Source organism: Sus scrofa, chromosome 5 (genome assembly GCF_054392235.1).
Source record: "Sus scrofa isolate SSC_HxYL_T2T_F1_AM1 chromosome 5, Sscrofa_HxYL_maternal_Yorkshire_Landrace_v2.0, whole genome shotgun sequence".
NCBI classification, from domain to species: domain Eukaryota; kingdom Metazoa; phylum Chordata; class Mammalia; order Artiodactyla; family Suidae; genus Sus; species Sus scrofa.
The window spans coordinates 66,199,496-66,227,417 of record NC_139387.1 but is presented as its reverse complement, the minus strand read 5'-3'; the positions used below and the strand labels follow the sequence as shown (position 1 = coordinate 66,227,417).

General features: G+C 49.4%; 2 protein-coding genes and 1 long non-coding RNA gene across 11 annotated transcripts in view; 2 read left to right on the top strand and 1 right to left on the bottom strand.

Moving 5' to 3' along the window:
* The window catches only part of FAM234B (family with sequence similarity 234 member B), a 42,076-nt gene extending 34,603 nt beyond the window's left edge, over positions 1 to 7,473 (top strand). For 2 of the 5 annotated variants that reach the window (XM_021091036.2, XM_021091035.2), the window contains exons 11-13: positions 271 to 388; positions 2,082 to 2,325; positions 4,276 to 7,473. In XM_021091036.2, coding sequence (XP_020946695.2) covers positions 271 to 388; positions 2,082 to 2,317 — 354 coding nt within the window. In that variant the 3' untranslated portion in view covers positions 2,318 to 2,325; positions 4,276 to 7,473. 5 annotated transcript variants of the gene reach the window in all.
* LOC146403400 (uncharacterized) overlaps positions 1 to 27,922 on the top strand; it is a 1,275,680-nt gene that overhangs the window by 297,317 nt on the left and 950,441 nt on the right. The gene's annotated exons all lie outside the window — the stretch shown is intronic.
* GSG1 (germ cell associated 1) lies at positions 8,035 to 26,888 on the bottom strand. Of its 5 annotated transcripts, none has more exons than XM_013997823.3 (6): positions 26,637 to 26,888; positions 14,910 to 15,228; positions 12,553 to 12,723; positions 11,460 to 11,612; positions 10,412 to 10,523; positions 8,035 to 8,453 (listed from the first exon to the last, which is right to left on the bottom strand). In XM_013997823.3, the coding sequence occupies exons 1-6, from the start codon at positions 26,682 to 26,684 to the stop codon at positions 8,108 to 8,110; spliced, it is 1,149 nt and encodes a 382-aa protein (XP_013853277.2). In that variant the 5' UTR covers positions 26,685 to 26,888; the 3' UTR covers positions 8,035 to 8,107. The 5 variants fall into 5 exon arrangements, with proteins under 5 accessions (XP_013853277.2, XP_084812861.1, XP_020947981.1 ...); XM_084956735.1 differs by having other exon boundaries at positions 12,676 to 12,723; positions 26,637 to 26,876; XM_021092322.2 differs by lacking the exon at positions 26,637 to 26,888 and adding an exon at positions 18,068 to 18,154.

The window sequence follows — 27,922 nt, the reverse complement described above, 5'->3', positions numbered from 1 at the left end:
CACTTCCTTTCTAACTCTCCTTTTCCTGTAAGGGAGAAAGCACGGACCTCGCCTTGGTGGTTTGAAGAAGCTTAGGCTTAGTGTTTTGATCCCTTTGAAGTAGCGTCTCTCATGGGCGGGGGTTTCTCTTAGACACGCCGTAGTGGTTGGGCTCAGGCCTCCGTGTTGGGGCGTTGGAGGCACTCGGTGATCCTTACCATCTGTGTCACCTTTGCATCTCAGCGGCTGGACTGACCTTTGCCCTCACTGACCTTTGTTTCTCGTTGTCAGGATGTCACCCTAGGAACCGAGGCCCCTGACCTTCACCACCTTTACCTCCTGCACCCGGCCTTCCCCTCGATTCTTCTGGATCTGGCCAATGCCACGGGGACCGTGACGGCTTCAGAGGGTAGGTCCGGGGCCGGTGGGGGTCTGTGTGCCCAGATGAGGGGAGAGGACGCTCCCATTGTCCCACCACGGGGAGGTGTGTGCTGGCAAGTGACCTGTGTGCCCGCCATGCCCGGGCATTTCCCCTGGGGGCGCTGCCACCCGGGGCCATCGCCAGAGAGCAATGGGGGTATACCTGGCTCATGGGGTGAGGACCCGTGTTGCCTGGAGGTGCTGAAAGCTGAGGGGCAGTGCTGCCCCCTCCCCAAGGGTCCCAGGAGCTAAGGACTCAGCAGATGTTTATTGACCATCAACGGCGCCCCAGTGCTGGGAATACAAACCAGACTAGTTTCTCGACCCTGGAGGAGCTTGGGACCTGGAATTCACTGCAAGGGATGGAACAGAGAAGGCTGTTCCCCCAGGCATCCGTTTAGGCTCCATAGAGACTTTCTTTGGACCAAAGTGCACACGCTCATTGCATCGAAACTGGAGCCAGGGAAAGAGACAGAGAAAAGTTGCCCCTTACCTGACCACTCATAGCCACTCTTAACATTTGGGACGTGTTCTGCTTTATATATGCAGCTAAATAACATCACAGAGCAAAATTGGAACCACGTTCTAGGGACCTGTAATAGTCCTGGAAAGTCGGCCACTGCCGCTGGTCTGGGACAGTCTCCTTCCCAGAGGTGGCCTCGGAGCCTGCTGTTCCTGCTAGGGAGGACAGGCTGGCCACGGTCCCTTTCTTCACTTCCTTTCCATATTCTCTTACGTCCAAAGACTTGTTCGCTTCTTCCCAGCTCCTTTGCCTCGAAGCTGAAGCTGGTGCTTTGACTCTGGGTTCACTGGGCTGTATGGGGAAGATGAGCCATTCTGGAACCTGCAGGCCCCCCTGCCCCAGCTCTATGTGTGGTGGGGGCCGTTTCCAGAAGCCTGTGATTAGCTCTAAATGAACTCTTTTTCAATATTAGCATAAATTATTATTCAGTGAACATTATGTAAATGTAAGTTAGAATCGAGATGATTTTTATTACGACACCTGGTTTGTAGATGAGGCACAGTCCACACCAACTAGGTACATAGCTTTTGTGACCAGGTGCTGACACTCTAGGCATTCTCAGAATTTCTAGCTTGTTCTGCTCACTTTTCTACTGAATTGTTGCCACAGTTGGCCTGTCCTTTCACTTCCTGATCGGGGGCTTCCTTAGAAGTAGCTTCAGGAGTTCCTGCTGTGGCGCAGTAGAAAATAATCCAACTAGGAACCATGAGATTGAGGGTTCGATCCCTGGCCTCGCTCAGTGGGTTAAGGATCTGGCGTTGCCGTGAGCTGTGGTGTAGATGGAAAATGTGGCTCGGTTCCTGCGTTGCTGTGGCTCTGGTGTAGGCTGGCAGCTGTAGCTCCGATTTGACTCTAGCCTGGGAATCTCCACGTGCTGCGGGTGCGGGCCTAAAAACAAAGAAAAAAATAAAAAGAAATAGCTTCAGAGAAACACAGGTGCAGAGACCAGGAATTTGCTGTTTTGCCGACCCCAGTCACTCACCCCTGTGCATCCATGTCTGGTTGATGCCTTGCCTTGATCACGTGCTCAGGAGACTTCCGGTTTGAATTAGCAGAAGGAGGAAATGAGTGAATGAATCCAGTTGCTGAGCCAAACCACTCTCCCGTTGGTGGGAGTTTTCTGTCCTCTCTAACTGCTCTTGTTTTTGTCCTTCCTCAGTTGGGATCAACGACCTCTGGAAAGATGCCTTTTATGTTACCAGGACAACAGGGCCCAGCTCCGAAGGCCACCCGGCGCCCCTGGTGGTCAGCAAGCTTAGTCTGCGGTGGGCGCTGATGGAGGGCCAAGTGGTCCAGCTAAAGGAGACCACCCCCAAAATTGGCCGTGGGGAGCTGCGGAGATTCCTCTCTAGGATAAAGTTCGTTGATTCTCCCTACCAGGTGAAGAGCTTGTGAAAGAGAAGGTTGGTTACTTCTGAGGGTTTAGGACACATACTACCAATTCCAAGTCTGCTCTTTAGAAGGTAGGGCGAACGGGAACAGCCGGGTATCAGGAAACTGTTGCTTTGGACCAGCGTTATTTTTTCCCCTTCTTGAGCTTTTCATTTTTATTTTTAAAAAAATTTTGGGGAGTTCCTGTTGTGGTGCAGTGGTTAACAAATCCGACTAGGAACCATGAGGTTGCAGGTTCGATCCCTGGCCTTGCTCAGTGGGTTAAGGATCCGGCATTGCCGTGAGCTGTGGTATAGGTTGCAGATGCGGCTCGAATCCCACATTGCTGTGGCTCTGGCTTAGGCTGGTGGCTACCGCTCCGATTAGATCCCTAGCCTTGGAACTTCCATATGCCGTGGGAGTGGCCCTAGACAAGGCAAAAAACAAAAAAAAATGTTTTTTTTTGGAGTAGAGTTAATGTACAGTGTCGTGTTAGTTTCAGGTGTCCAGCAGAGTGAACCAGTTATACACATATCCACTCTTTTCCAGGTTCATTTCCATATAGGTTACTGCCTAGTATGGAGTAGAGTTCCCTGTGCTATTGGTCCTTGTTAGTTACCTGTTTTACATATAGTAGTGTGAAATGTTAATCCCAAACTCCTAATTTATCCCTCTCGCCACGTTTCCCCTTTGGTAACCAGTTTGTTTTCTATGTCTGTGAATCTGTTTCTATTTAGTAAATGCATTCGTTTGTGTCATATTTTAGATTCCACATATAAAGGATATCAGATAGTAATTTCTCTTTCTTTTTTTCTTGGTCCTTTTTTTTTTAGGGCTGCAGCCATGGCATATGGAGGTTCCCAGGCTAGGGGTTGAGCTGCAGCCACTGGCCTACGCCACAGCCACATCAATGGCAAATCTGAGCTGCATCTCTGCATCCTACACCACAGTTCACGGCAATGCCAGATCCTTAACCCACTGATCAAACCGGCGTCTTTATGTATATTAGTCAGATTCATTTCTGCAGAACCACAATGGGAACCACCTGTCTTTCTCTTTCTGACATACATCACTTAGTATGATAATCTCTAGGTTGATCCGTGTTGCTGCAAATGGTATTGTTTCTTTTTTTTCTTTTTTTTTTTTTTTCAATGGCCGCATCTGCAGCATATGGAGGTCCCCAGGCTAGAGGTCGAATTGGAGCTGCAGCCACTGGCCCACGCCACAGCCATAGCAACACCAGATCCGGAGATCCAAGCTGCGTCTGCGACCTATACCACAGCTCATGGCAGCACTGGATCCTTAACCCGCTTAGTGAGGTAAGGAATCGAACCCTAGTCAGGTTTGTTAGCTGCTGAGCCACGATGCGAACTCTGATAGTAAAATAGAACTTCCATACGGTTCTCCATAGCGGTTGCACTAATTTACATTCTCACCAACAGTGTAGGAGGGTCCCCTTTTCTCCGCACCTTCTCCAGCATGATTGTTTGTAGACTTTGATGACAGAACAGTATTACTTTGTCAGGGAGCTTCATGACCATGAAATACAACTCCGTTTCTGCTGGAAATGAGAACAACATGAAATACCACTCATTTGTTTTCATCTCTCTCAGGAGACCTTTGAAAGTGTGGGGTCATGGTTTTTACTGTTACTGCCTCTCTCTTCTGGGTAAGGGCTAGGGATGCCAGCATCGTGCCAGGCTTGTGGCAGTAGGTTACACAACGACGAAGGATTATCTTGCTCAAGATGCAGCCTCCCCCGACCCCCAGCTGACCCAGCCAAATACTTCGATCTAGTTCGCTGTTCAGGAGCTTACCATGGAAAAAGATAAAGTTTCTGGGCCTTTCTGGAGGGACACTTAGGAAGTATTATGGCAAGACAAAAGGACAGGAAAATAGAGGGATAGCTGATGGTTAGGGTTGCCCCATGTCTCTGCCATGAAATAAACTAAAGTCACTGATGCTTGTCATTTTCCCACCAGATGTAGTCTGACAGACTCTTCAGTTTCAGAAGATGTGAACTCTCCAGCTGGGGTTCACTCAGCTCCTTGGAGAGGAAGACTTGTCACCTGACTCCACCACCTCCGTGTGACTGTCGCCAAGCACTTTGGAAGGACTCGCAGCTCTTGGGTAACAGCACGGTCCGTTCGGCTGGGGCATCTCACCTGCCTTTCCAGTCCCTGTGTTAGTCCCCTCTAGGCACTGTGTGTGGAGAGTTTGGAAATGTGAATTGTACTGTGGATTTTTTTTTTTTTTGTAAGTTTTAATTTATAAACCCTTTCTGGGAAACTCTGGTGAGGTTCCTCCCTGGACCATATTGTTGGACATTATGTCATGAGTGTGTATTGTTTAGTATAGTGATGAAATCTTTTTTAGATAAGCCTGTCCTTCAGCTTGTCCATCTGAAACACATCTGGTTGGTTTGGTCCTCCTGAGACTCCCAGACAGCCTACCTCTGATGTGGAGGGCCCCTCAGCCCTTCTCCCCTTAATCTCCTCCCATGTGCACCTCGACCTTGGCAGCAGTGAGGAAGGTCCGTGGTGGGGACCGGGAAGCCACCCAGCATCCTCACCCCTTCCTTGTCTGTGTCTCCTGTCTCCTCTTACCTGCTCTCTATGTATTTAGGGGCCATAAGAATATCCCTAGGAGTTCTCGTCGTGGCGCAGTGGAAACGAATCCGACCATGAGGAACCATGAGGTTGTGGGTTCAATCCCTGGCCTTGCTCGGTGGGTTGAGGATCTGGTGTTGCCCTGAGCTGTGGTGTAGGTCGCAGATGCGGCTCGGATCTGATGTTGCCGTGGCTGTGGCATAGGCTGGCAACTGTAGCTCCGATTGGACCCCTAGCCTGGGCCTCTCCATATACTGTGGGTTCGGCCCTAAAAAGCAAAAAAAAAAAAAAAAAAAAAAAGACTACCATCCCTATTCTGGAGTTCCCTGGTGGCTTTGCAGTTCAGGATCCAGTGTTGTCACTGTTGTGGCATAGGTTCAATCCCTGGCCTGCGACCCTAGGCATGCCAAAAAAAAAAAAAAAAAAAAAAGGAATATCCCTATTCTTATCAGAAGGGGAACAAGGGAAGTTGAAATGCCCTGCCTCTGACAAGAGTCCACAGGGTATGATGTGGTTTTTTTACAGCTGTACCTTCAGAAATGCTTATATGTACGCCACCCTCAACTTCGGGGAAAACTCACATCAGGAATGACTGAGGCGACTGCCCCATTCCCTTCACCCCTCCTCTGTGTTCATAGCATCTTCTCCGATTGGGCGTCCTCCTTACTGGCTCTCCTCTTGCTGTCTCTTATTCAGGGATACTTTTTGCTTTGCTTGCATGAAAGCAAAGCTGTTTCTGGACTCTGGCTCCTCGAGTCCAGCACACAGCCATTCTGCCCTGTACCTTCCCTTCTCATAGCGCCTTTGAAGCAGAGTATTTTGAGAAAATGTGTAAATAACGATAACTTTTATAAATGGTTAAGATCTTTAGAATTATCTCCAGGGCTAACTTCTCCCTTCTTCTATGTGAATATGTTACTTTATCACGCTCTCTCCTAAAACTTCTAGGTCATTATTGAGAAAGCAGAGATCCCACATTAGCTGGGGAGAACCGCTGTCCTTCTCGAGTAAGTTTGGTAGATCGTCCGAGTGCACCCAGCTTCTCTCTTTGCTTCAGCCTGTATCTTTTTAGTTTGTGTTAATAGGCTCCAGAAAATTTAGATGTTACAGAAAACTCAGATCCCAGATTTAAAGGCATGTGAATTACCCACGGGTAAGCGTTGTGACAAAACACAAGGTCGGTAGCCAGAGCTCCAAGCAAGCGTGTTGCCTGGCCTGTCGACTGGCCTTGCCAGGTCTGGGCACCCCTTGCCTTAAGCTCCTGGAAGCAAATTTGGTTTTGACACTTTGGAAGGCATGCGTGGGTCCAGCTTATTGGGAACTTAGGGGAACAGTTAGAAGACATTCGAGAGTATGGGGTTGAGAAGTTCCCGTTGTGGCTCAGCAGTAATGAACCCAACTAGTATCCATAAGGATGCGGGTTTGATCCCTGGCTCTGCTCAGTGGGTTAAGGATCCGGCTTTGCTGTGAGCTGTGGTATAGGTTGCAGATGTGGCCCAAATCCCCCATTGCTGTGGCTGTGGTGTTGGCCAGCACCTGTAGCTCCTATTCAAACCCTACCCAGGGGTTTCCATATGCTGCAGGTGTGGCCCTAAAAAGCAGAAAAAAAAAAAAAGTATGGGATTGATTCCAAATTTGCTTGTAGGGTTTGAACCTGCCTGGGTAGAAGGGGCTAGGATCTAGTTTGGTCTAATAGAGAATTCTAAAGACTAATTCATAATCAGTTGAATACCTAAAGCTTGAGTGGTGATCCCATGGCCTGGGCTGGGCGTCCCGGTTCTCTACCACGTGGAGGCTTTCAGGGAAGCCGGCCACTCTAGGCAGGTGTCAGTGCAAACTTGTTTACACTGGTTTGGGGGGATTGTTTTGGACAGAAAACCGTATTTATGCTGGGTGAGTGCCAGAAATACATAAGAAGCTAGCAAAAACAATGCCCCTAAACTCTTGGTGGTGTGTTTGCAAACTAACTGCACAGAGATTGTTCTGCCTCTGATAAGTTTGAACCTCCCCTTGTTAAACACAGCACACAAGCTCCAGGTTTGCTCTCCGTCTTGCCACCAGGACAAAGGATGTAAATGGTGGCTGGAGACTGAGGAAGCATCACCTGACCAGCATGGGTGCTGGTCTCTTGCCCAGTGCGGCTCTAAACTTCCTTCTCGCAGGCGATCCCCCACCAGCTGTTTGACCCCCCCCCCACCAGCCGTCTAAGACAGGAAGTGCTCTTCCCCCCCCCCCCCCCGCCCCGCTCCCCGCATGGGGTTCCTGCAAAGCCAATCAACCCCTCCTTAGAAAGAGAGCACTGACTTCTGCAAATGCAGGGCTGTTCCTTCTCCCGCTGTCTCCTCTCTCCTCCCCTTACAGACCTGCAACCCCAGACAGCATCCTCCCCCACCCCAGCGGGTCTCTTCCCCCTCTCCTCCATCTGCTGTGGTCGGGTGGTCCCACCCCCTGGGATGTGAATGGCTGTCCTTACTGCTCATGGTAAAGAAGAGCCGTTTAGGATGCTGTCAGGAAGTGCTGTTTAAAATGTGAATTGTTACGGAACAAATAAATCCTGTGTGTAGGAGCAAACCTGTGTGCCTTTCTCATTCCTCAGCCATCGAGAATGGTTTATCTTTCCCTCACGGAAAAGAGAAAGGGGAAAGGGTGACTGGATGGGTGAGTGGCGGGGCTGCAGGGACGAGTGGAGGCTGTAGCCTGGTCCCTGGGGAGGCCTCCTTTGGGTTTGCCCCTGGGGAACCTTCATCCTGTCTGCATGGCCTCCTTCAGGGGTGGCCTGTTCCTGTGTGCTGCAGGAGCCTTCCCGCATACACTGGTCTGCTGTTGCCGAGGAGAGTATATGTAATTCACATAATGTCTAGGGTGTCCGCTGTGTGGGTGCAGGGAGCAGACGTGGGCGGAGCGGAGGAGCCCCCCATGGCATATTGAGTTCTCGGGCCAGGGATCAGATCTGAGCTGCCATTGTGACCTAAGCCACGGCTGCAGCAATACCGGATCCTTAACTCACTGTGCTGGGCCAGGGATTGAACCTGCATCCCAGCGCTCCCAAGACACCCCTGACGCTGTTGTGCAGTAGTGGGAACTCCTAAATACCCTCATTCTCAACTTCTGAAAATCATGCTCAAGAAACCGTCTGGCTTAAGCACCTGTTGATAATAAGCAACATGTAAGGTTGGCCTCAGCCTGCTCTCCAGACCCTCTGCTCCTAACACTCTTCCTCCTCTACAGAGGACCCGGCCGCCTCTGCCGTAAGCCCCTGGCCAGTCCCTTGTTGAAAACCCTTGTCTTGTAGCTCGGAGTAGAAGTCAACTCCTTCAGAGACAGAGCGGATGGGCTGGTGGTGGTACTGGGGGTAGCTGGTCAGAGGGCCCCCCGGGGGGGCTGTGCACGCCAGCTGCTGCAGGAAACACTGGTGATGGTGGGGCAGGCAGCTCGGGGTTCCTTTGAAGCTCTTGCTGTGCTTGCACTTGAACTCCAGCACCAGCCTGGTGTATGTGTTGAAGGTGGTGACAGCCGATGCCATGCAGCAGGTGAAGGAAACCCAGGCCGTGCTAGAGACAAACGCACAAGAAACTGGCAGGTCAGACTCTTACAGGTTTGAAAGAAAAATACCACCATCCCTTCTTACTAGTCATCTAGGCTGATGCTTCTTAGGGATTTAGGGACCTGAGGGTGCTGCTTTCCACCAGGTTGCAGGTCTAGCACCGTGGGCAAGAGGACTGAACGCGGTCCAGCTAGGTTAAATTCTGAATGTTTCTTGTAGTAAAAGATGATGACTCATATCGGGATAAAGGCAGGCTAAGGGTTTCAGGGATTCGTTTTCACTGCATTGGTCAGTGGTCAGTGCTGTGTTTTTTTATACCTGGTGTGGCCATTTGTGTGTGTGTGTGTGTGTGTGTGTACATATATATACACACTCATCCTTGCCCCGCCACATACAATTTTTTTGATGACTTTTTCCTGAGCTGCAGTCACCCTTGTGTTATCTCCAAGATGCCACAGACTCATGCTTGGACACAGTGGATGTAGCGCGATGCCTCACCCCTTCCCCAGGGAAACACACACTCCCTGCCAAAGATCTTCCTTCACTCAGATACCTCTTCCCTCTTCCTATGAGTTTTGCTGCCTCTAGGTCCACAAAGAAGCTGCTGAGAATCATTCGGGAAACATTTACTACAAATCCAGAGGTATTATTAGAGGTGGCGCTAGTGGCATTTGCCTATCGTGGAAACAGTGTAGTTCTAGGCTGATGAAGGGAGTTTGTAAAGGATGGAAGGGATGCTGGAGATGAAGAGAAGCTGGATAGGTCAACAAGAAAAAAAAGACCCCAGGGAACTGTATCAAACCCGTGCCTAAAAACTTGGGAAGTCACACCCGAGTCTCCCGAGTTCGTGGCAAACCCAGGAAACTGGGCGTTGTGGAGGTTGGGGGGATTTCACGAGGCCAAATGATGGTTAAAGGCAATGCCGTGCCACTGTGTGTGCCTCTCAGTGGCCTCTGACAGACGAGACTCAGGCTGAGGATGCTTCAGATGGGAGTTTTGAAGGCTTAGCTCTGCCATTGAGATGCCCGGAATGGCTTGGAAGTGGACAAAAGATGAGAAACGATGGGTCTGGAAACTGAGCTAAAATATGGCAGCTGGTAGAGAAACCGACCCCCGCATCAAATAGCACATATTATACCATGAGAAAAGGGGGTGGGAGCCTGTGACAGATGTATACAGGCTTCCATATGCCTCTTCCGCACGGGGACTGGAGCCTAATGCTGTCTTTCCAACGCTGTTACGTGCTCAGCACTCGGCCCAGACCGTTCAAGTGGGCCCACGTTGGACCTGTGTGGTGAATGGAACGTGTTCTTCAAGGAAGAAGGTGAGAAACTCTAACAAAGGGCATGTTTCCCTTGAATGGGCAAGTTTCGTCCTGGTGGCTGCTTCCCTCTTTTTAAGAGAAAGCTCAGCAAACTGACCCCTTCGTTCTTTAAGGGTTAGAGAAGGACTCCTAGGGACAATTTCACTTCTGACACAGTTTGGTGGAAGAAGAATGGAGGGAGGAGGAAGTTACTCTTGGTTATAGAAGAAGAGTGAGCCCATTCGCGGAATGGAATCCAATCCAGACTTCAAGGCTCATTCTTTGTTTCTCTGTCTCCCAACGCCTTGAATCATAAAATACAGACCTATCCAGTGTCATTTCCATAAGCCGCACACAATCAGTCTTGCTTCCCAAGGGCATCAGACATTTCAGGTGAAGAAGCCCGTGTTACAGCTTCATCAGCAGAAACACGGGACCACATTCTCAACAAAAGAGCCAGGGGAATCCACTCCATACCTCCTGGGAAGGTGGGGAGGGCATGGATGCAGCCTGCTGGTCCAGCCCTCTGGGTGACCAGCAGACTGCTGGGATGAAGGGTGACGAGAGAGCAGAGGATACAGAGCAAGCCTTTAGCTAAGGGGGGGCCGTTCTAAGGAAGGGTGACGGGGGAAGAGGAGGTTGAGGCGATGGTAAGCACTTACTAGAAGGCCCAGCCATAATTCCAAGCATGGGGCCTCCAGTCTTCTGGACCCAAGTTGGCCGTTGCCTGGAAGACTTGGGAATACATCATATGGCCCACCATCCCCAGAAGGCCTACAGAGGAAACAGGAAGGCAGCGCCCTTAGGGAAAGGCTGGCATTGCCATCTACAGGGGATATGATTTGGGAGCGACCCCACATGGCATCAGGTACAAGCTAAGTGGAAATGTTCCATTAACCCCACGCCACCACATTCCAGGGGGACAAATCTCCTGGAAGGGACATGTGCAGTAGGGTCCCCAGATGTTAGGTTTCATGCTGTGGGAAGGTTTCTGAATCCATGCCACGCACAGGACCGCTGTTCCCTTTCTTCTTCCCACCCGGATCCCCACCATGGACTTTCTTCTTCATTGTCTACATGCATCTCTTTATCCAACAGAAAGTCTGGAAAAGCTGCGTGTTACATCACGACTGAGAAGTAAACCAAGCTGGAGTTCCCGTCGTGGCTCAGTGGTTAACGAATCCAACTAGGAACCATGAGGTTGTGGATTCGATCCCTGGCCTTACTCAGTGGGTTAAGGATCCGGCATTGCCAGTGAGCTGTGGTGTAGGTCGCAGATGTGGCTCGGATCTGGCGTTGCTGTGTCTCTGGTGCAGGCCAGCGGCTATAGCTCCGATTCGACCCCTAGCCTGGGAACCTCCATATGCTGTGGGAGTGACCCTAGAAAAGGCAAAAAGACAAAAAAAAAAAAGTAAACTAAGCTGTATTGTCCACAATAAGAGAACTTGCAAATCCAAAGAACTAAGAGAGAACTCACTGAGCAAAGTATATACAATGATCTAATATAACATTTCACGTTATATCGTTTCATATGTTGTATCATTTCACGTTACATCATTTCACATGTTATTTCAGTTGCGAATGGAGACGCCTGTGGTGTATCCCCAGGCTCCATCTTTATAGAGCCTTAGGGTTCCTCCCTCTCCTGGCTAGTGCCACAGAGGAGGCAGAGGACACCCACCCGCTCCAGCTCCAGAGATGCTCGCTCACCTGACAAGACAGAGGAAACCGAGGCAAAGGCGCTCAACTTGAGGCCGAAGCCAGGGTTCTCCGTGAATAACAAGTCCGTCAGTAGCAGGAGGAAGCTGATGAGTTCAAGTCCGATGTAGGCGAACTGGGCTCCCAGCGATAACCACAGGATCTCTATCAGAAATCAGAGGAAGAAGAGCCCTTATCCTGAGAGTTAAAGAACTGAGCCGGCGGTGAGCAAGTGCTGCCTTGAGAAGTGGAGAGCCTCGTAGCACCAGAGGAGGAGACAGAGCTGAAAGCAGCTGGGACAGTCCTTAACCCAGGGTGCATTGCTGCCACCCCTCGGCTCTCAGTCTGCTCAGTACCCACCACACAATCAAGTGTGCTGCATTGACTGTAAATACTCTTAGGGAGGTTTGAGAAGAAATCGTCCAATTTTCACAACATCCTGCAGATGTGACTTTGCTATTTACCATTTCTATTTCTCTTAAAAAAATTTTTTTTTGGAGTTCCCATTGTGGTGCAGCAGAAACTAGTCTGACTACTAACCATGAGGTTTTGGGTTTGATCCCTAGCCTTGCTCAGTGGGTTAAGGATCTGACGTTGCCATGAGCTGTGGTATAGTTTGCAGATGTGGTTCAGATTCCAAGTGGCTGTGGCTGTGGCTCCAGTTCGACTGTTAGCCTGGGAGCTTCCATATACCCCGGGTGTGGCCCTAAAAAGAAAAAAAAAAAAAAATTAAATTTTGGGACAATCCGTTTTCTCTCTTCCTCCCTTCCTCCCCCTCCTCCCACCTTCCTTGACTCCCTTCTTCTTCTTCTTCTTCTTTTTTTTTTTTTTTAATTATTGGAGGAGAAAAAAGGAAAGAACTAAGTTTTTCAACATGGTTACTTGGCAACAAGAGTAGATTAGAGCTGTCAGTGGATTTCTATTTATGAACCCTGTCCCCGCTGTTCCTTTTTTGCATTCCTGCATATGAATGAGAGTCAGCCTAGAAGAAGTTGGTGTCACCCTGTGGGGCTCAGAAGGAAAGAAAAGCAGGAGATCACAGCACAATTTAAATCCCCAGAGGCCCACCTCAATGGCAACTAAAGTTATCATCAAACCCACATACTTGCCACAAGCCCCAAGGGAGGATGGGGGAAGGAAGCCTTCTCCATCAACTGCTTCCCTCCAAATCGGAGAGTGGGGTGACATGGGCCTTGCAACGTGGCAAATTCCAGTAGTCCTTTCTCACCTCTCTCGGTTGGTGGTGTGAGTTCAAGGAAACTTCGGCACCTCTCCCCTGAAACAGACAAGGGGACGAAGCGATGAGGGGCTGCCTTGGACGAGGGATGAAGATGTTCCCCGAGCCCATCCCTGGCACTGCTCCCTCTGTCCCACCCAGGCCTGCACCACAGATGGTAGGCAGGCAATGGAGGTCTCTTTGGAAGCAGAGAAGGATGCATGGATGGAGGAACAAAATAGGCAAGAGTCATCTGAGATTAATTTCTCTCTCAAGACCTGGCGATGAAGAGGAGGTTTTGTGAGTTGCCCAGGGGCATGCTAGTAGGGTCCACCAGCCCTGCTGCCGCTGCTGCTATACCGTTGGCCTGAGTGGTTCTACATTGCGTCTGGGACTGGAGTTGGAACAGTGCTAAGTGGCACAATGATCAATCTAAATGTAAATTCACATGAATGTGTAATCCTCTCCCATCTCCTCCTCTTAGCCAGAGTCTAGAGAAGCAGCAGATCGAAGCTTATGCATGGTCCTGGCCTTTCGGAAAAAACTTCACAACCAGGGGATCTTTGCATGCTTGAGTAGGGAGGAGGGGGTGTCAGCCCGACTCCCCCCTTGAGGCCACCCTGACCTCAGGTACCTACTTGGGACCCATTTTCCTAGTACCTAGGAGCTGGGAGGGCCTGTCTGTGGCTCCTCCAGGGCGAACTTCCACCATCTACTTCTCCTCTCTGGATTTCAGTTACTTTTTTTTTTTTTTTAATTTGGCTGAGTCCCCAAGCATATGGAAGTCCCTGGCCAGGGATCAAACTGGCATAACAGCTGCCATCCCAGCCACCACAGTGTCAATGCTAGATCCTGCTGCTCCAAAAGGGAACGCCTCCCTTACTTTTTCAATTGTAACAGTAACACTTTTGGGATGTTTTAAAGGCCATCAACCTGATTCTTTCATCTCATGAATGAGAAAATCAAGGCCTATAAGAGTAAAGTTGTACCTAGGAGTTCCCAACATGGCTCAGTGGTTAACGAATCCGACTGGGAACCATGAGGTTGCGGGTTTGATCCCTGGCCTTGCTCAGTGGGTTGAGGATCCGGCGTTGCCGGGAGCTGTGGTGTAGGTCGCAGACGCGGTTTGGATCCCACGTTGCTGTGGCTCTGGCGTAGGCCAGTGGCTAAAGCTCTGGTTTGACCCCTGGCCTGGGAACCTCCGCAGGAGCAGCACAAGAAATGGCAGAAAGACAAAACAAAAAACAAACAAAAAAAAAACAACCAAAGAGTGAAGTAGTACCTATAAGGTCACAGCTTCGGGCTTTTTCTGACATTCTTCTTGTTTTGTCTCTACAAGGCAATTCCAGCTCATGGGGATGGAAATTCTCATAATGTTAAAAGTCTACATGGAGCCCTTTAAGGGTATGCTATTTTTTAATTATTTTTAAAATTTTTGTTTTTTTCTTTTCTTTTTAAGGCTGTACCCACAGCATATGGAACTTCCCAGGCTAGGGGTTGAATTGGAGCTGCAGCTGCTGGCCTATGCCAGAAGCCACAGCTGCGCCAGATCCAAGCCTCGTCTGGGACCTACACCATAGCTCACAGCAATGCTGGATCCTTAACCCACTGAGCGAGGCCAGGGATTGAACCTGCATCCTCAGGGACACTATGTTGGATTCTTTTTTTTTTTTTTTGTCTTTTGTCTTTTTGTCTTTTGTTGCTGTTGTTGTTGCTATTTCTTGGGCCGCTCCCGCGGCATATGGAGGTTCCCAGGCTAGGGGTTGAATCGGAGCTGTAGCCACCGGCCTACGCCAGAGCCACAGCAACGCAGGATCCGAGCCGCGTCTGCAACCTACACCACAGCTCAGGGCAACGCCGGATCGTTAACCCACTGAGCAAGGGCAGGGACCGAACCCGCAACCTCATGGTTCCTAGTCGGATTCGTTAACCACTGTGCCACGATGGGAACTCCCACTATGTTGGATTCTTAACACGCTGAGCCACAACAGGAACTCCAAGAGTAATGCAATTTTAAACCAGCATGTCTGTTTGACAGTCAGGAGATGAAAGACCAGATGGATGGACTTTGGGCCTTAGGACAAGGGAGTCCAATGGGGAAGGGACACCACGCAGAGGGAGGAGACCCCAGGGCAGGGGCTGAGGCAGACAAGAGTGAGCCAGGGCTATAACTTCCCACTGGATGGTTGCCTGCCAAGGTGGGGTGGGGGAGGGGAGGAATCAGGTGGCCAGGGTGAGGGGGCTACCTGGTTCTTCCACGATTTCCTCACAGGATAGCCACATGCCACTCCAGAAGGCATGGAAGGTGAAGCGGTCATCCCCAGTCTCCCAGCTGTATTGCACCACCTCCTGGGCTGATGCATTGCTGCTGCTTCCATCCAAGGGCACCGGCAGGTCAAAGCACCTGGCTGCCAGACCTTTCCCGCACACGGGCTTGGGCACCTTCTGTGTGCCCACAAACCAGTAGTTGCTGAGCAGGGATGTTGTGGAGAGGCTGAGTGATAGCACGTTGAGGACGGCAGATAAGCATGTCCGTTGGCCAGAGAAGCCCTTCGGGAGCTCCATCTGTAACAGACAAACACAAGCGGAGAGCTTGATTTCAGAGCCCTCTGGGAGATCGGAGATCGGCACGCCCTCCCCTGCGGCTCCCTGAGCAGCAGCCACGTTCCTCCAACAGGATGGGCACAGCCAGCCTCTGGGCATTTGCTCCTGAGCAGCCGTCAGATGCTCCCCTCCAGGAGTGGCCGGGCACAGGCACCGGAGGGATGACGCTTATGTAAGCCGGACCTTATTATATTAAAACGCTTACGGTGGATGATCTGAATAAGTATCAGATAATCATCTCAGTCGGAATGTGATTAAGTCACTGAGCGAGTGTGTTTCTGGTGGAAAAGAAGAATTGGGAGCTCTCCAAATGCTCCTGCTGGTAATCTTGGGTTTTGTCTTGGTGGACAGGTAACGGTACTGACCCCGGAGGTCTTTGTTATTGTAACTCCCTGTGGCTTTGGTGTGCTTCTCCCTCCCTTAGATTTTTCTGGGAGGGGTAAAGCAGGATATAGCCCATCAACTGATGTTTAAGTGGATGGCGGGGCGGGGCGGGGAAGCAAGTGGGAGGGTGTAGATGGAGGCACCTGGGCCTTGAGGATAGAAGAGGGTAGGGGACCAGCTCGGATGCAGGAATATACACAGCCCTTGGAGAGGAAATGGAGCTACAGTTCTGAAAGAGGCGGTGATCTGGCTCCAGCTCCCATCCTCTGCCTCTGAGATGCCAGAATCTCAAATGTGAGGGGCTGCGCGGTACCTATGGAGGCTGGATACCTAGCGCTGTGGCCATGGGGGTCACAGGGAGGATGCCCTAGGCAGATGGAGAAGGAACCTGCAGGGTGCAGGGGTAGGGGTGGGATGGCGGGGGCGGACACGACATGTGGTGGCAGGATGAATGTGGCCTGGGTGGCTCTGGCTGGAGTGGCCCCCCCTGCTCCCCCCACCCCCCTGTCATTTTTAGTCCAAGAGAAGAGGAAGGCGAGCTGAAAATGTCCAATGGTAGATGTTTCAACTTTGGCTATGGTGGCTTAGAGCCAGATTTAATTTCGACTTAGAAAAATAAAGAAATCTGACATGTCTCATGCTTTGCATTTCGGAGCAGTTTGTACTGTTCTATCCATACACACTGAACTAAGCCCATACTTAGTTGCTGACAGACACTTCTTAAAGAAAACCATCTTGAACTTTCCAGGGGATTGCTGGTATCAGAATTAATCAGACCCAAATCTGCTTAGCTTAAGAGATGTAAATAAAACCAAAGCTAAATGAGACAGGCCTGTAAATCTGCCTCGCTCATCATCTCTGGCTTAACTTTTTCTACATTAAACAGGGAACTTTATGTTAGAAACATAACAGTACATTCTTCGGAATTTCCAGGGATAAAACAGTGCATACCACAGACAAAAAGCAGGTGCTTTTTTATGGCAATAATATACCAGATTCATATGTATGTAAAAGCCCATAAGCAAAACGTGTGATAACACAGCTTCTGAAAAGCAATTTGCTAACATGATTTTTTTGAAAGCACTCAGCACATGAACTCCAACAAGAACGGTCAGTTCATATAAGGCTCTGGGTAACCTTGTAAGGACTCAAAAGCCACAGCCTCTGGAAGGAGGAAGATCTTACATCACCAGATATGGGAGTCATTATGATGCTCCATTCCTCCTCCAAAAGAGTGTTTTTAGTTAAGAAAATCCTATGGGTTTTAGTCATTATTCTGTTCCTATGAGTTAGTTTTCTATTTTTGTATCCATTGCTTGAACAGGAAATGGACCTCAGGTAAAAACATCATCATTCTGTATAAAGCCTGAACTATGGATTTAGGTAATTCTACATTTCCACCCATTTTATTTTTAATCACATATGGTTTGGAGACTTGTCTACTATCACATCCCATCAGATTTTAACACTACCCTCAATCCATATCAAATTACCCATATTTTTATTCTTCAGGGTATGCAGAAATCAGATTAATGAACCCCACACCATGATAGAATCGCTTTGTAGCAACACTAGGTGACAACCAATTTAAGGATCTGAGAACCAAAGAAGGAAAAAGAGCTTGGAATGAAGCCGCAAGAGGCTGCTTCCAGAAGGATTGTCCACCAAGGACAGATCTAAGGAGCCTCATTCAATCGTTAGCTCGATAATTGAATGAGAATCCATTCCAGAGACTTTTCAATGCCAGAATTCTCTTCAACACCCACAGTGCCGTGCCGTTCACCACATATTTTATCCCTCCCTCCAACATGCCTCTTTCTCTCTAGGATTCAGATATCTCTTTTTTTTTTGTTTATTTGTTTGCCTTTTCTAAGACTGCTCCCATGGCATATGGAGGTTCCCAGGCTGGGGGTCAAATCGGAGCTGTAACCACACGCCTAAGCCAGAGCCACAGCAACGAGGGATCCGAGCTGCATCTGCAACCTACACCACAGCTCATGGCAACGCTGGATCCTTAACCCTCTGAGAAAGGCCAGGGATTGAACCCGCACCGATACCTCTTGACTTGGAAGAACAATCTAATTTGGCAGTGGTTTCCTTAAAGCGATCATGGAGAAGTAGCAGCCGGAAGAAAAGTTCTATCTTGCCATGTGCTGACTAGTCCCAAGCCAAGGTGACCTTTTACTCTTTAGAAAAGGGACAGAGGGTGGCTTCCCGATACAGGCTCACATCACTAGGAAGTGCTTGGATGTGAAAATGTGATTAATCCTTCCATTCACATAGGTTAACAAAAAAACTCGGAGTTAGCATAGAGTAGTAAGGACAACAAATTGATGAGACGGTACATCTCTTAAAAGGATCAAGTGCAAACCAGCTATCGAACTATGTTTTGAGCAATGAGAGGGAAACTGGTTACCTTGGCCATGGTCAGCGTCTTGTAGCTCGTCCAGGAGGACTGCAGATGCCGCCTGCGCTCCAAATCCCTTCGGTTTAATGTTGAAAGAAGGAAAACGGCCTTTCCACCCTCCCCTCACCCTTCCCCTTCTATCTCATATTTTTTGGAGTGCCTCCTGATTAAATGCTGTCTTGCGGGGAACTTGGGCATTTGATAATTGACAGTGCAACCACGGCCCAGCTGTTCTGGCAGATTACACAGGCGAGCTTGCCAGTGGGGATCTGGGATTAAGCCCAAAGAAGCAAGGACCTGCCTGTGCAGAGGGACGTTTCTTTACAAAGTGCACGATGATGTCGTTTCCATCTCACTGCCATTCCCGAGGTAACCGGTGTGGATAGAGCGGAGTAGATTTTACGGCAGACAAAATATTACAAGAGTCATCATGGCTATAAAAGCTCCCGTTCTCTTGTGGAGAGCTGTCCATCCCTTTAATAAACTCTGTTATCTGCAATGTCCTCATAGAGCCATGGGTATGAAAAGGCTTCCTGGTGTCATGGGTGGTCTTTACCCCCCATTTAACGTCATGAGTAAGGACTATCACAACATCGGAGTGTTAGGGAGGGTTGGGGGTGAGGATGCTGATGGAGGAGGATTGGAGAGAAATAAATCCCAGGGTAAGCAATGCAATGGCTCTATATCACTTCTCTCCCAATCTTCAGGTGAAGGAATAACAATTTCTCTTTTTTTATTTTTCAGGGGCATATGGCATATTTCCATGGCATATGTAAGTTCCTGGGCCAGGGATCGAATCTGAGCCGCAGCTGTGGCAATTCCAGATCCTTAACCCACTTCGCTAGTCCAGGGACTGAACCCGATCCTCCAGAGAGACCACTCAGGATCATTAACCCACTGTGCCACAGCGAGAATGCCATTTTATTTTATTTTATTTTTTCCTTTTTTTTGCCATTTCTTGGGACGCCGCTGCGGCATATTCCCAGGCTAGGGGTCTAATCAGAGCTGTAGCTGCCCGCCTACGCCACAGCCACAGCAACACGGGATCCAAGCCGCATCCTCCACCTACACCACAGCTCACGGTAATGCCGGATCCTTAACCCACTGAGCAAGGGCAGGGATCGAACCCGCAACCTCATGGTTCTTAGTTGGATTCGTTAACCACTGCGCCACGACAGGAACTCCCATTTTAATTTTTTGTAAAAGTGTTTCTAAGACTTTAAAAAATGAATCTGGCAAATCAATAAGGCAGCTCTTGCCTCCAGTCCCCTAGAAGCACAAGCTGTGCTTTCTGTCCTCAAAGATTGTACCAGTTAATTGGGATGACAAGGCCAGGAGACATCCTGCCACTGCTGTGATTCCCCGAGCATGGGGGACTTCACCTTTCTCGCCCTGGCAGCTGTTCTTTCTTCCCTGAAAGTCTTCAGTCTCTTTTCACCTGGTGATCTGCCTCTCATGGAGATGTATAAGTCACTCATTCTTTGAACATATTTCTTGCTAAGAACAGTTCCCTCCTCTCTGTCCTTGTTGCAATGTGCCCCTCTCATGGGGCTTTCTATGTTCCATTCTAATAATTTGCCTTGACTGTAACAGCCCCTCCTGTATTCGAGAGCAGTAGTTCTCAATTCTGACCGAGCGCCAAAGCAACTTTGGAAGACATGCAGAGTCCTGGGCTCCATCCTGAGCTGCCGCTGTAGTTCTGAGGCAGGTGGGGTGGAGGGGGGCAGGAATCTATAATTTTATTTTATTTTTTTGTCTTCTTAGGTCCGCACCCGTGGCATATGGAGGTTCCCAGGTCAGGGGTCGAATCAGAGCTATAGCTGCTGGCCTATACCACAGCCACAGCAACGTGTGATCCGAGCCGCAATTGCGACCTACACCACAGCTCATGGCAACGCCGGATCCTTAACCCACTGAGCAAGGCCAGGGATCAAACACACCTTCTCATGGATGCTAGTCAGGTTTGTTAACCACTGAGCCACAATGGGAACTCTGGAATCTGTCATTTTAGAAAGCGTTTAGCGTACACCCCTGGATGGACTTTTGGTTTCTGGTCCCACAGGTGAGGTTGAGAGTTGCCACTTCAACCAAACAAGTTAAAAAGCAGAAGAGACTGCAAACTATATAGCCAGGGGATTAAGGTACTATACGGGTAACACCAGTTTAACTTATTTTGGGCTGACATTAACTGAAAGTCTCTCTATCCCGCCCTGCCCTCCCCCCACCTCTTGCAGATTTGCCACCCATGGAGTCATGGTCTTCCCATCCTGCGTTTGTGCAGCTGGTTTAAGGAATCAAATGCCGGCTCCCCTTGGAGTGAGTGAATTAGTTCACACTCTAAGCCAATCGAGTCGCTCTGGATCTTGCTTCGGTCACCCAATATGTTCTCTATGCTTACCTGCATATTTGACACACGTGTGCCTCTGTCCAGGCATGATTTCTGTGCCACCCAGACGACCCTTTATTCCTGGTGATAGAACATCCTCTCCTTTGGGAGAAGGAAGCAGGAATTTTGGGGTCCCTTTTCACCATTGAATTGGCTATTGGTTTCTAGGCTGCAGTTTTCATCTCAACACTAGGTGGCACTATGTCTCCATATTTTCCCTCTTCAGTCACAGGCTTCCCCGCCCCAGTGAGCAGAGGGGAGTGGAGGTGGCAGCCGCAGGGCAGGCCGGTGTTTTGTTTTTTTAAGTGCCTAGGCCTCCTCCCCATCCACTAATCTATAGAAGCCCTGCGTCAGCCTTATGGAATTCAGGGCTCAGAATGAACTCTGGAGCCATCCAGCTGCTCCCTCGAGGACATCTTGTAAGATTGTTTCCTGTGGCACATTTTTTTGGTGGCCAGTTTTAGTTTTTGGTGACTCAATAGCGCCACAAATACTTCCCGTGGGAAATAGAACTCCGCAGTATCAGAAAATACTGTTAGCCAATGTTTCCTGATGAGTTTTGTGCACATTTTTCTTCACTTAATCGTATCCTCGTTCCCCCCCCACCCCAAGAACAGTGAACAATTCTTTTCCCTTCTCTCTGCTTCCACCCTTCAAATACTTGGAGACACTTCTCATATCCCGCTTGAGTCACAGTCCTCTGTCTTCAGTTTTTATTGCCTCTGCCCATAAACCGCGCCCCCTTCTGCCTTAATAGCCCGAAATGTGCCTTCTCCAGGGAAAAGGGGATAGGAGTGGCTGTTTCAGGTGGGTGACCTGAGGAGGCTGAGAGACAGCTTTAGAGTTGAAGCTGATGAAACTTTGGCCTTGGGAGTTCCTATCATGGCTTAGTTGTTAACGAATCTGACTAGGAAGCATGAAGTTGCGGGTTCGATCCCTGGCCTTGCTCAGTGGGTTAAGGATCCGGCATTGCCGTGAGCTGTGGTGTAGGTTGCAGACGTGGCTCTGATCCCACGTTGCTGTGGCTGTGGCGTAGACTAGTGGCTACAGCTCTGATTAGACCCCTAGCCTTGGAACCTCCATATGCCGTGGGAGTGGCCCTAGAAAAGGTAAAAAGACAAAAAAAAAAAAAAAAAAAGAGAAACTTCAGCCTTGTGGTCCCTCACTTACTAGGGCCCCTTCCAAGATCCTGTTACCCAATTTGTATTTGTCATTCTGTATTATTTTTCTTCAAGAGGGCCTCCCAAATTAATTTTAGGGCCTTCCTAAAGCCTGACTCTTTCCTTTAGGAGATTGTGCGAAGTTCTCGTGGAGGCTCAGTGGTAACGAACCCGACTAGTATCCAAGAGGATTCAGGTTCAATCCCTGGCCTTGTTCAGTGGGTTAAGGATCCACCGTTGCTGTGAGCTGTGGTGTAGGTCACAGACACGGCTCTGTTCTGGCATTGCTGGGGCTGTGGTGTAGGCCGACAGCTGGAGTTCCGATTTGACCCCTAAACTGGGAACTTCCATATGTCATGGGTGCGTCCCTACAAAGACAAAGAAAAAAAAAAAGGAGATAAAAAGATTGTGCATTTAGTGAGAGTGCTTGGCTGGCTGGCTGGCTTGCTCCTAGCTACAATCAATTCTGGGACCACCTCCTCTCCCCTCCCCAAGGACCCTGGGCCACAATGTCTAATTTCCTCTTTTCAACAAAACATGAGTTTCTCTGCCTGGCCACAAAAATTGGATCCCAGCATCCCACTCACTTCCTTTCATTGTAATTTGGGCATGTTAATATTTTTTTCTTCTCTTTCCTCTCTGAGAACAGAAGTAATTGCTAGTCAATGCCACATAAATATAATTTGGTTAGGCTCAGAAGCTCATGATTCAACGCAGATGAGAAGATTCCACATCTCAAAACAATATTTAACTTTGGCTGGCGTGTTGGACTCTCACCATCTCGGGATGACCCCCACAGGGACATATGTGTAACTCAACATTTATGACATCACAAAGCCAAGGGGTGGCACTAACCTATCCTTGCAAGATCCTCAGTCACCGCACCCTGCAGTGTATAAATTTACTAGGTGTGAGTAAAGAGAAACTGGTCTTGGGACACCCACACATACTTTGTAAACAGGAATTCAACTTGTTTTGTGACTACATGAGAGATTAGAGGCGATTAAAGCAACGGGTAAGAAGGCCGAGATGCTGAGCCAAGGAAAAGTGTATCGCATACCCCTTCTCTCAGGTTCAAGCCTGGGGCTACAGAGATCCAGTGGGGTTTTTTCATGTATCCATTCTGGCATCTTGTCCCAAGAGAGGTTTGTTTGCCCTCCCGGAGTGGTAGTATCTCTGTTCTTCTCCCAGGAGTCAGAGTTCAGAGCCAGGGCCCTTGAACTAATGCCCCTCTGTAACCCAGTAGACAAAAGGCTGGAGTGGAGTGTAACTACTTCAGTTGTCACTGGCTCTGATCTACATGGTTGCTGTTCTGGATTCTTGCCTCTAAATTAATCCCATGGTTTACCTGATTGACTAAGTTTCTGGATAGAGTAGCAACTATGTTTCTTTCTCTTTTTCTTCCTTCCTTCCTTCCTTCCCTTTCTTTTCTTTCTTTCTTTCTTTCCTTCCTTCCTTCCTCTCTCTCTTTGGCTTCTTAGGGCTGTACCTGCGGCATATGGACATTCCCAGGCTAGGGGTCAAATCCAAGCTACAGCTGCTGGCCTACATCACGGCCACAGCAATGCGGGATCTGAGCCACATCTGCAACCTACACCACAGCTCACGGCAATGCCGGATCCTTAACCCACTGAGCAAGGTCAGGGATTGAACCCACATCCTCATGGATCCTAGTCGGGTTCGTTAGCCACTGAGCCATGAAGGGAACTATTATGTTTCATTATTGCTGATCCTCAGAGCTTCACCCTGTCCAAAAATCAGGGATGAATGAATGAAATGAATGAAGTAGGGAAACCAGACTAGCAAATACACCTAGGGGTGAAGATGAGAATGAAGAAAACTGCCCAAACAGCCTTCTATTGTAAAGGAGATGGAATCCTCCTGATTCACATATGGAAGAGCAGGGACAAGCTGATAAAAAGGGTCCCCCGGTCCCCAGACACACCCTATGCCTTTGGACAGATGCACCCAGAGTCTCATCAAATAGATCCTCTGCCAATACATTTCCTCCCACCTGTGGAAACATTTCTGCTGTTTGATGAGCAAAGCCCAGAAAACAGCAATGATCTCACCAAGTGTTATCTTCAGTTCACAGAGACCAGGGTACAATCAGATTGCTCACAAGCCAGTGACAGATTAAAAATGTTATGTCCTTTTCCAAGCTCCGTGATTCCCCACCAACAGGAGCCCTTTCAGATGAGCTATCTTACAGCTCTAATTACAACTTTTATTTCAATGCCTCACATTTGACTCATTTACTAACCAGGATGAGGAAGGTTCACACAGGACATTTTGACAACCGCCTCCCAGCCCTAAAGGGAAGACTAATGCCATTGAAATGCCCATGCCCAGTGTCCAAAATATGCACACCACTATAGGACACCGAGCACTGGGATTTCCCAGCTTCAGGTTCATTTCAAATGTAACCATGTTTTATGTCCACCCGACCCCAGATGCTCACAGAATAAAAATAACTCCTGTCTTCCTAACACAGGTCTCCAGTTCTGGGAACACCTACTTAGAAGGGCAGAGAGAAGACCCAAAGTAAAGCTTTGGGGGGCCTCTCCTCTCTGTGGCTTTTCCCTTTCCGTTTTTTAATGGAATTGTTTGAGGGCTTTTGCTAATGCAGTCATTTCCAGGAGAGGAAGCCGCCTTTCTTCCATACCCCAAGCAGCTGGAATGAATCAGAGGGGCAGCCACATCTGCACATCCTGTGGGGCAATCGCTCACGCGGGGGTGACGGAGCCCTTGGGGCCCGCTGCCTGGGGTGGGGGGGGGGAGAAGAGGCGGGGGAGGCGGGGGAGGAGGTCTCGGGGTGCCCACGGGGCGGGGCGGGAGTCGAACCGGAGAGGCCTCTCGAGGGGTGCTTAGGGCGCGGCCGAGGGCGGGAAGAACTGGCCACCCGGTTTCCATCCCGGGTGCGCCCCCTCGTCCCTTCATTTCCTGCGCTCTTCCCTAACCGGCGGCAGTCGCGGTGCCCCAGGGCGGGCGAGTCCCTGGCGCCACCCCGAGGTCCCCTCCCTCCTTGAGTAACACCCCCGCCCTCGGTTTACTACGGGGCCTGGTCGCCTAGCAGCGGGCGCGCGTTGCCATGGCGACGCGCGGGTGTGTGTTTTGAATTGTTCCTCGAGGCCCCGCCCAGCGGCCTAGCGCCGGGATGTCCGGAGCTGGTGGGGCGCGGTGCCGGAGCCCCTCTACTTCTCCTTCTAGGACTGAATGGCCTCCTGGTGAAGGCAGGGGAAGGCGGGGGGGCCCTCCGGGGGAGGGGGGCGGCGGAGGGAGAGCAGAGACCCAGTCCATTCCTTTGGTTCCTTACCCCAGGCTGCTGGGCCGAGGGTCGGGAGGAGCGGGGTGCTGATCCCCGCCCCCTGCCCCTCCCCTAAATGTAAGGCTGGGCTTCTGTTCTAAAGGGAGGCAATGCCTTTGCCACATTCCATCGGTCTAAGAGGCGACATTTCGGGGCCACGAACGGGCAGCAGATCTGAGTTCTAGTCACTGCCCCACCCACAAGAGGGGACGAAAGATTTTGGCGAAGTTCCCTAACCTCTCAGGGCGTCTGTTTTCTCGGAGGCGAATTAGGAAGAGCTGCCCTTCACGGTTGCGCTGTGAAGATCAAAAGCGGTGGAGTGAACGTGGAAAGGAAGGGCAAGGAACCTGTCCTTGTCCCAGACGGCTTGCCAGTCTCTCCACAGACATTTAATCCTCACAAGCAATCAGATCCCCAGAGTTGGACTTGCTCAAGGCCACAACGCTCGTAAAGGTAGAATCAGTATTGGAAGCCTCCTGAGTCACTGCCTGGCCGCCCTTCAGTAAAGGAAAGGCACAGCCACCTTCACCATGGCCACAGATTGAGGCCCAATTAGGGAACTCGCACAGAATGAGGGCCATGGATTGCATACTTTAAACTTCACGGGTATATACTAATAAACAGACTCTCCCTTATTTCCTCTGAATCGCTCTTCATAAACCAATACTTTTTTTGTAACTATGGCTATTTTTTCTGTCATGGCCTTATCCTTTTCCAAAGGATCTCCTAGTTATGATCTGTTCCCTTTGGGCAGTTCCGAACTAGGAAGGCTGGCTGTGCCCATATTCTGGTAGCTCTTCAGAATCACTAGTTCTTCTCTGAGGCTCCAGAAGTGTCCCTTTCTTGAAATCCATCCTACCCTTTCGTCTGAGAGCCCTGACTTCCAGCCCATGAGCAGCACAACTGATTGCTCTGTGTGTGTGATCTCTCTGGTTATTTGTAAAGCTTCGATTTTTTTTGTTGTTGTTTTTGTTTTGTTTTGTTTCTCTCTTTAGAAAGGCAAGATAAAGGAGAAGGAATGACATTTGCCTTTTTTTAGTAACCTTGTGAGCTGAAAGTTGGTAGCTCCTAAGTTTCTCAAAATGGAAGGCAAGTCACTTCCAGAGATGGGTTCTGCCCAAAACAAGCCAAAATGTCTTTGCAGGCTGCGAGGGTCTAACTGGGTCTGGAAGGACCTCTGCAGATTCTTCTGGAGTCTCTGAGACCAGGAAGAATTAAGGCCATGCTGTTGTCCTTAGTTTCAGCAGATTTCAGATGGGAGCTGGTTTTCAGTAGGGGCAGCCTTGCTACTCTCTTTCAGTTCACTAGAATGATACAAATTCTCATTATTGCTGTCACCATGGGGCCTTCTCCCAGGGACCAGATTTTGTAACGTGAATCATTCAACTGGTGAATCAAAAAGAAGAGCTAGAGAACTCTAAACTGCCCTGGGAACAGAGAAGGAAAGACAGATGAAGAGGCAAAGGAGAAAGAATTGCAAGTTTCCATGGAAGATGATAAAAAACAAAACAACACAAGAGATCAAGGTAGGGATATCACCAGGTTTATCAATAAAATCTGGGCTTGAGTAACAAATTTTTATTCCATTTTCCAGATAATCCTACAGCGTGTTCTCAAGCTCCTTCCCTTGTGTATGAGAAATAAATTGATGGATTTGTATAACAGGTATTACAAATCTAGCATTAAGGCTACTACACATGAGATTGCAGAAATCAAGGTACCTACCTTCGGGGTGAGACGAACATTTTGAGTCAGCTGAGAGGAACTGCTCATTCACGTTCGAAATCCTGAGGCAAGGAGGTTTCAGTGTCTCACTGCTCTGTCTTAATCAGTTGCGTGGGATGAGTATCTGGTGTGAAGATGAATCAGGGCCCCTCTTGCCAGCAGAGGGTTCAGGTGGTGTGAGGTGGGCTGGAGAGGATGTCCTGTGGCTAGGACACCTGTGTAGGTGGGGCTGGCTGACACGGAAGGCTGCCTCTGTGACATCATAGTGGGAGGCAGGGGGTCTCTCCCTGCAGCTCCGTCTGCCCCCACCCCCTGCCACTAGGATGGGGGGGCCACACTGGGGTTACTGGAGGCCAGGATGTCTTCTTTGTCACCCAGATCAGCATCAGAGTCACTCGGGCGTCTAGTAAATGGTCAAACTCTGAATGTCAGGGATGGCTCCCATGTGGTACTGACCAAGGACCCAAATACTGCAAGACAGCAATGAAATGCATTCCTATAGTGAAAGTAAAATGCAGTCCTCTCCCAAACCATAAAGGTGGATTCAGGGGAACAATCATTTACACTGCTTTTCTTTTTCTTTTTAAAAATTGTATTGAAGTATAGTTAGTTTACAATGTTGTGTTATTTTCTGCTGTACAGCAAAATGGTTCAGTTATACATATAGTTTTTTTTTTCTTTCCTTTTTTAGGGCCACACCCACGGCATATGGAGGTTCCCAGGCTAGGGGTCCAATCGGAGCTACAGCTGCCAGTCTACACCACAGCTCCAGCAATGCAGGATCCGAGCTGCGTCTGTGACCTACACCGCAGCTCATGGCAATGCCAGAGGCATAACCCACTGAGGGAGGCCAGGGATCGAACCCAAAACCTCATGGTTCCTAGACGGATTCGTTTCCGCTGTGCCATGACGGGAACTCCTATACATACATTCTTTTTCATCATGATTTATCACAGGATAGTGAATATATTTCCCTGTGCTATGCAGTAGGACCTTGTTGATCTCATTTAAAATTTATTTATTTATTTTTTTGTCTTTTTGCCTTTTCTAGGGCCGCTTCCCTCGGCATGTGGAGATTCCCAGGCTAGAGGTCGAATTGGAGCTGTAGCCACCAGCCTACGCCAGAGCCACAGCAACGCAGGATCCGAGCTGTGTCTGCGACCTACACCACAGCTCATGGCAACACCGGATCCTTACCTCACTGAGTGAGGCCAGGGATCGAACCTACAACCTCATGGTTCCTAGTTGGATTGGTTTACACTGTGCCACGATGGGAACTCCTCATT

Bases quoted from the DNA above. Each gene is read 5' to 3' on its own strand.
- GSG1 (XM_013997823.3), bottom strand. From the start codon at position 26,684: ATGAGCAGTTCCTCTCAGCTGACTCAAAATGTTCGTCTCACCCCGAAG. The intron at 10,524-11,459 runs GTGAGCGAGCAT...TTTCCTCTGTAG, and splicing joins GGTTTCCTCTGTCTTGTCAG to GCCTTCTGGGGATGGTGGGC. The intron at 8,454-10,411 runs GTAAGTGCTTAC...GTTTGTCTCTAG, and splicing joins AATTATGGCTGGGCCTTCTA to CACGGCCTGGGTTTCCTTCA.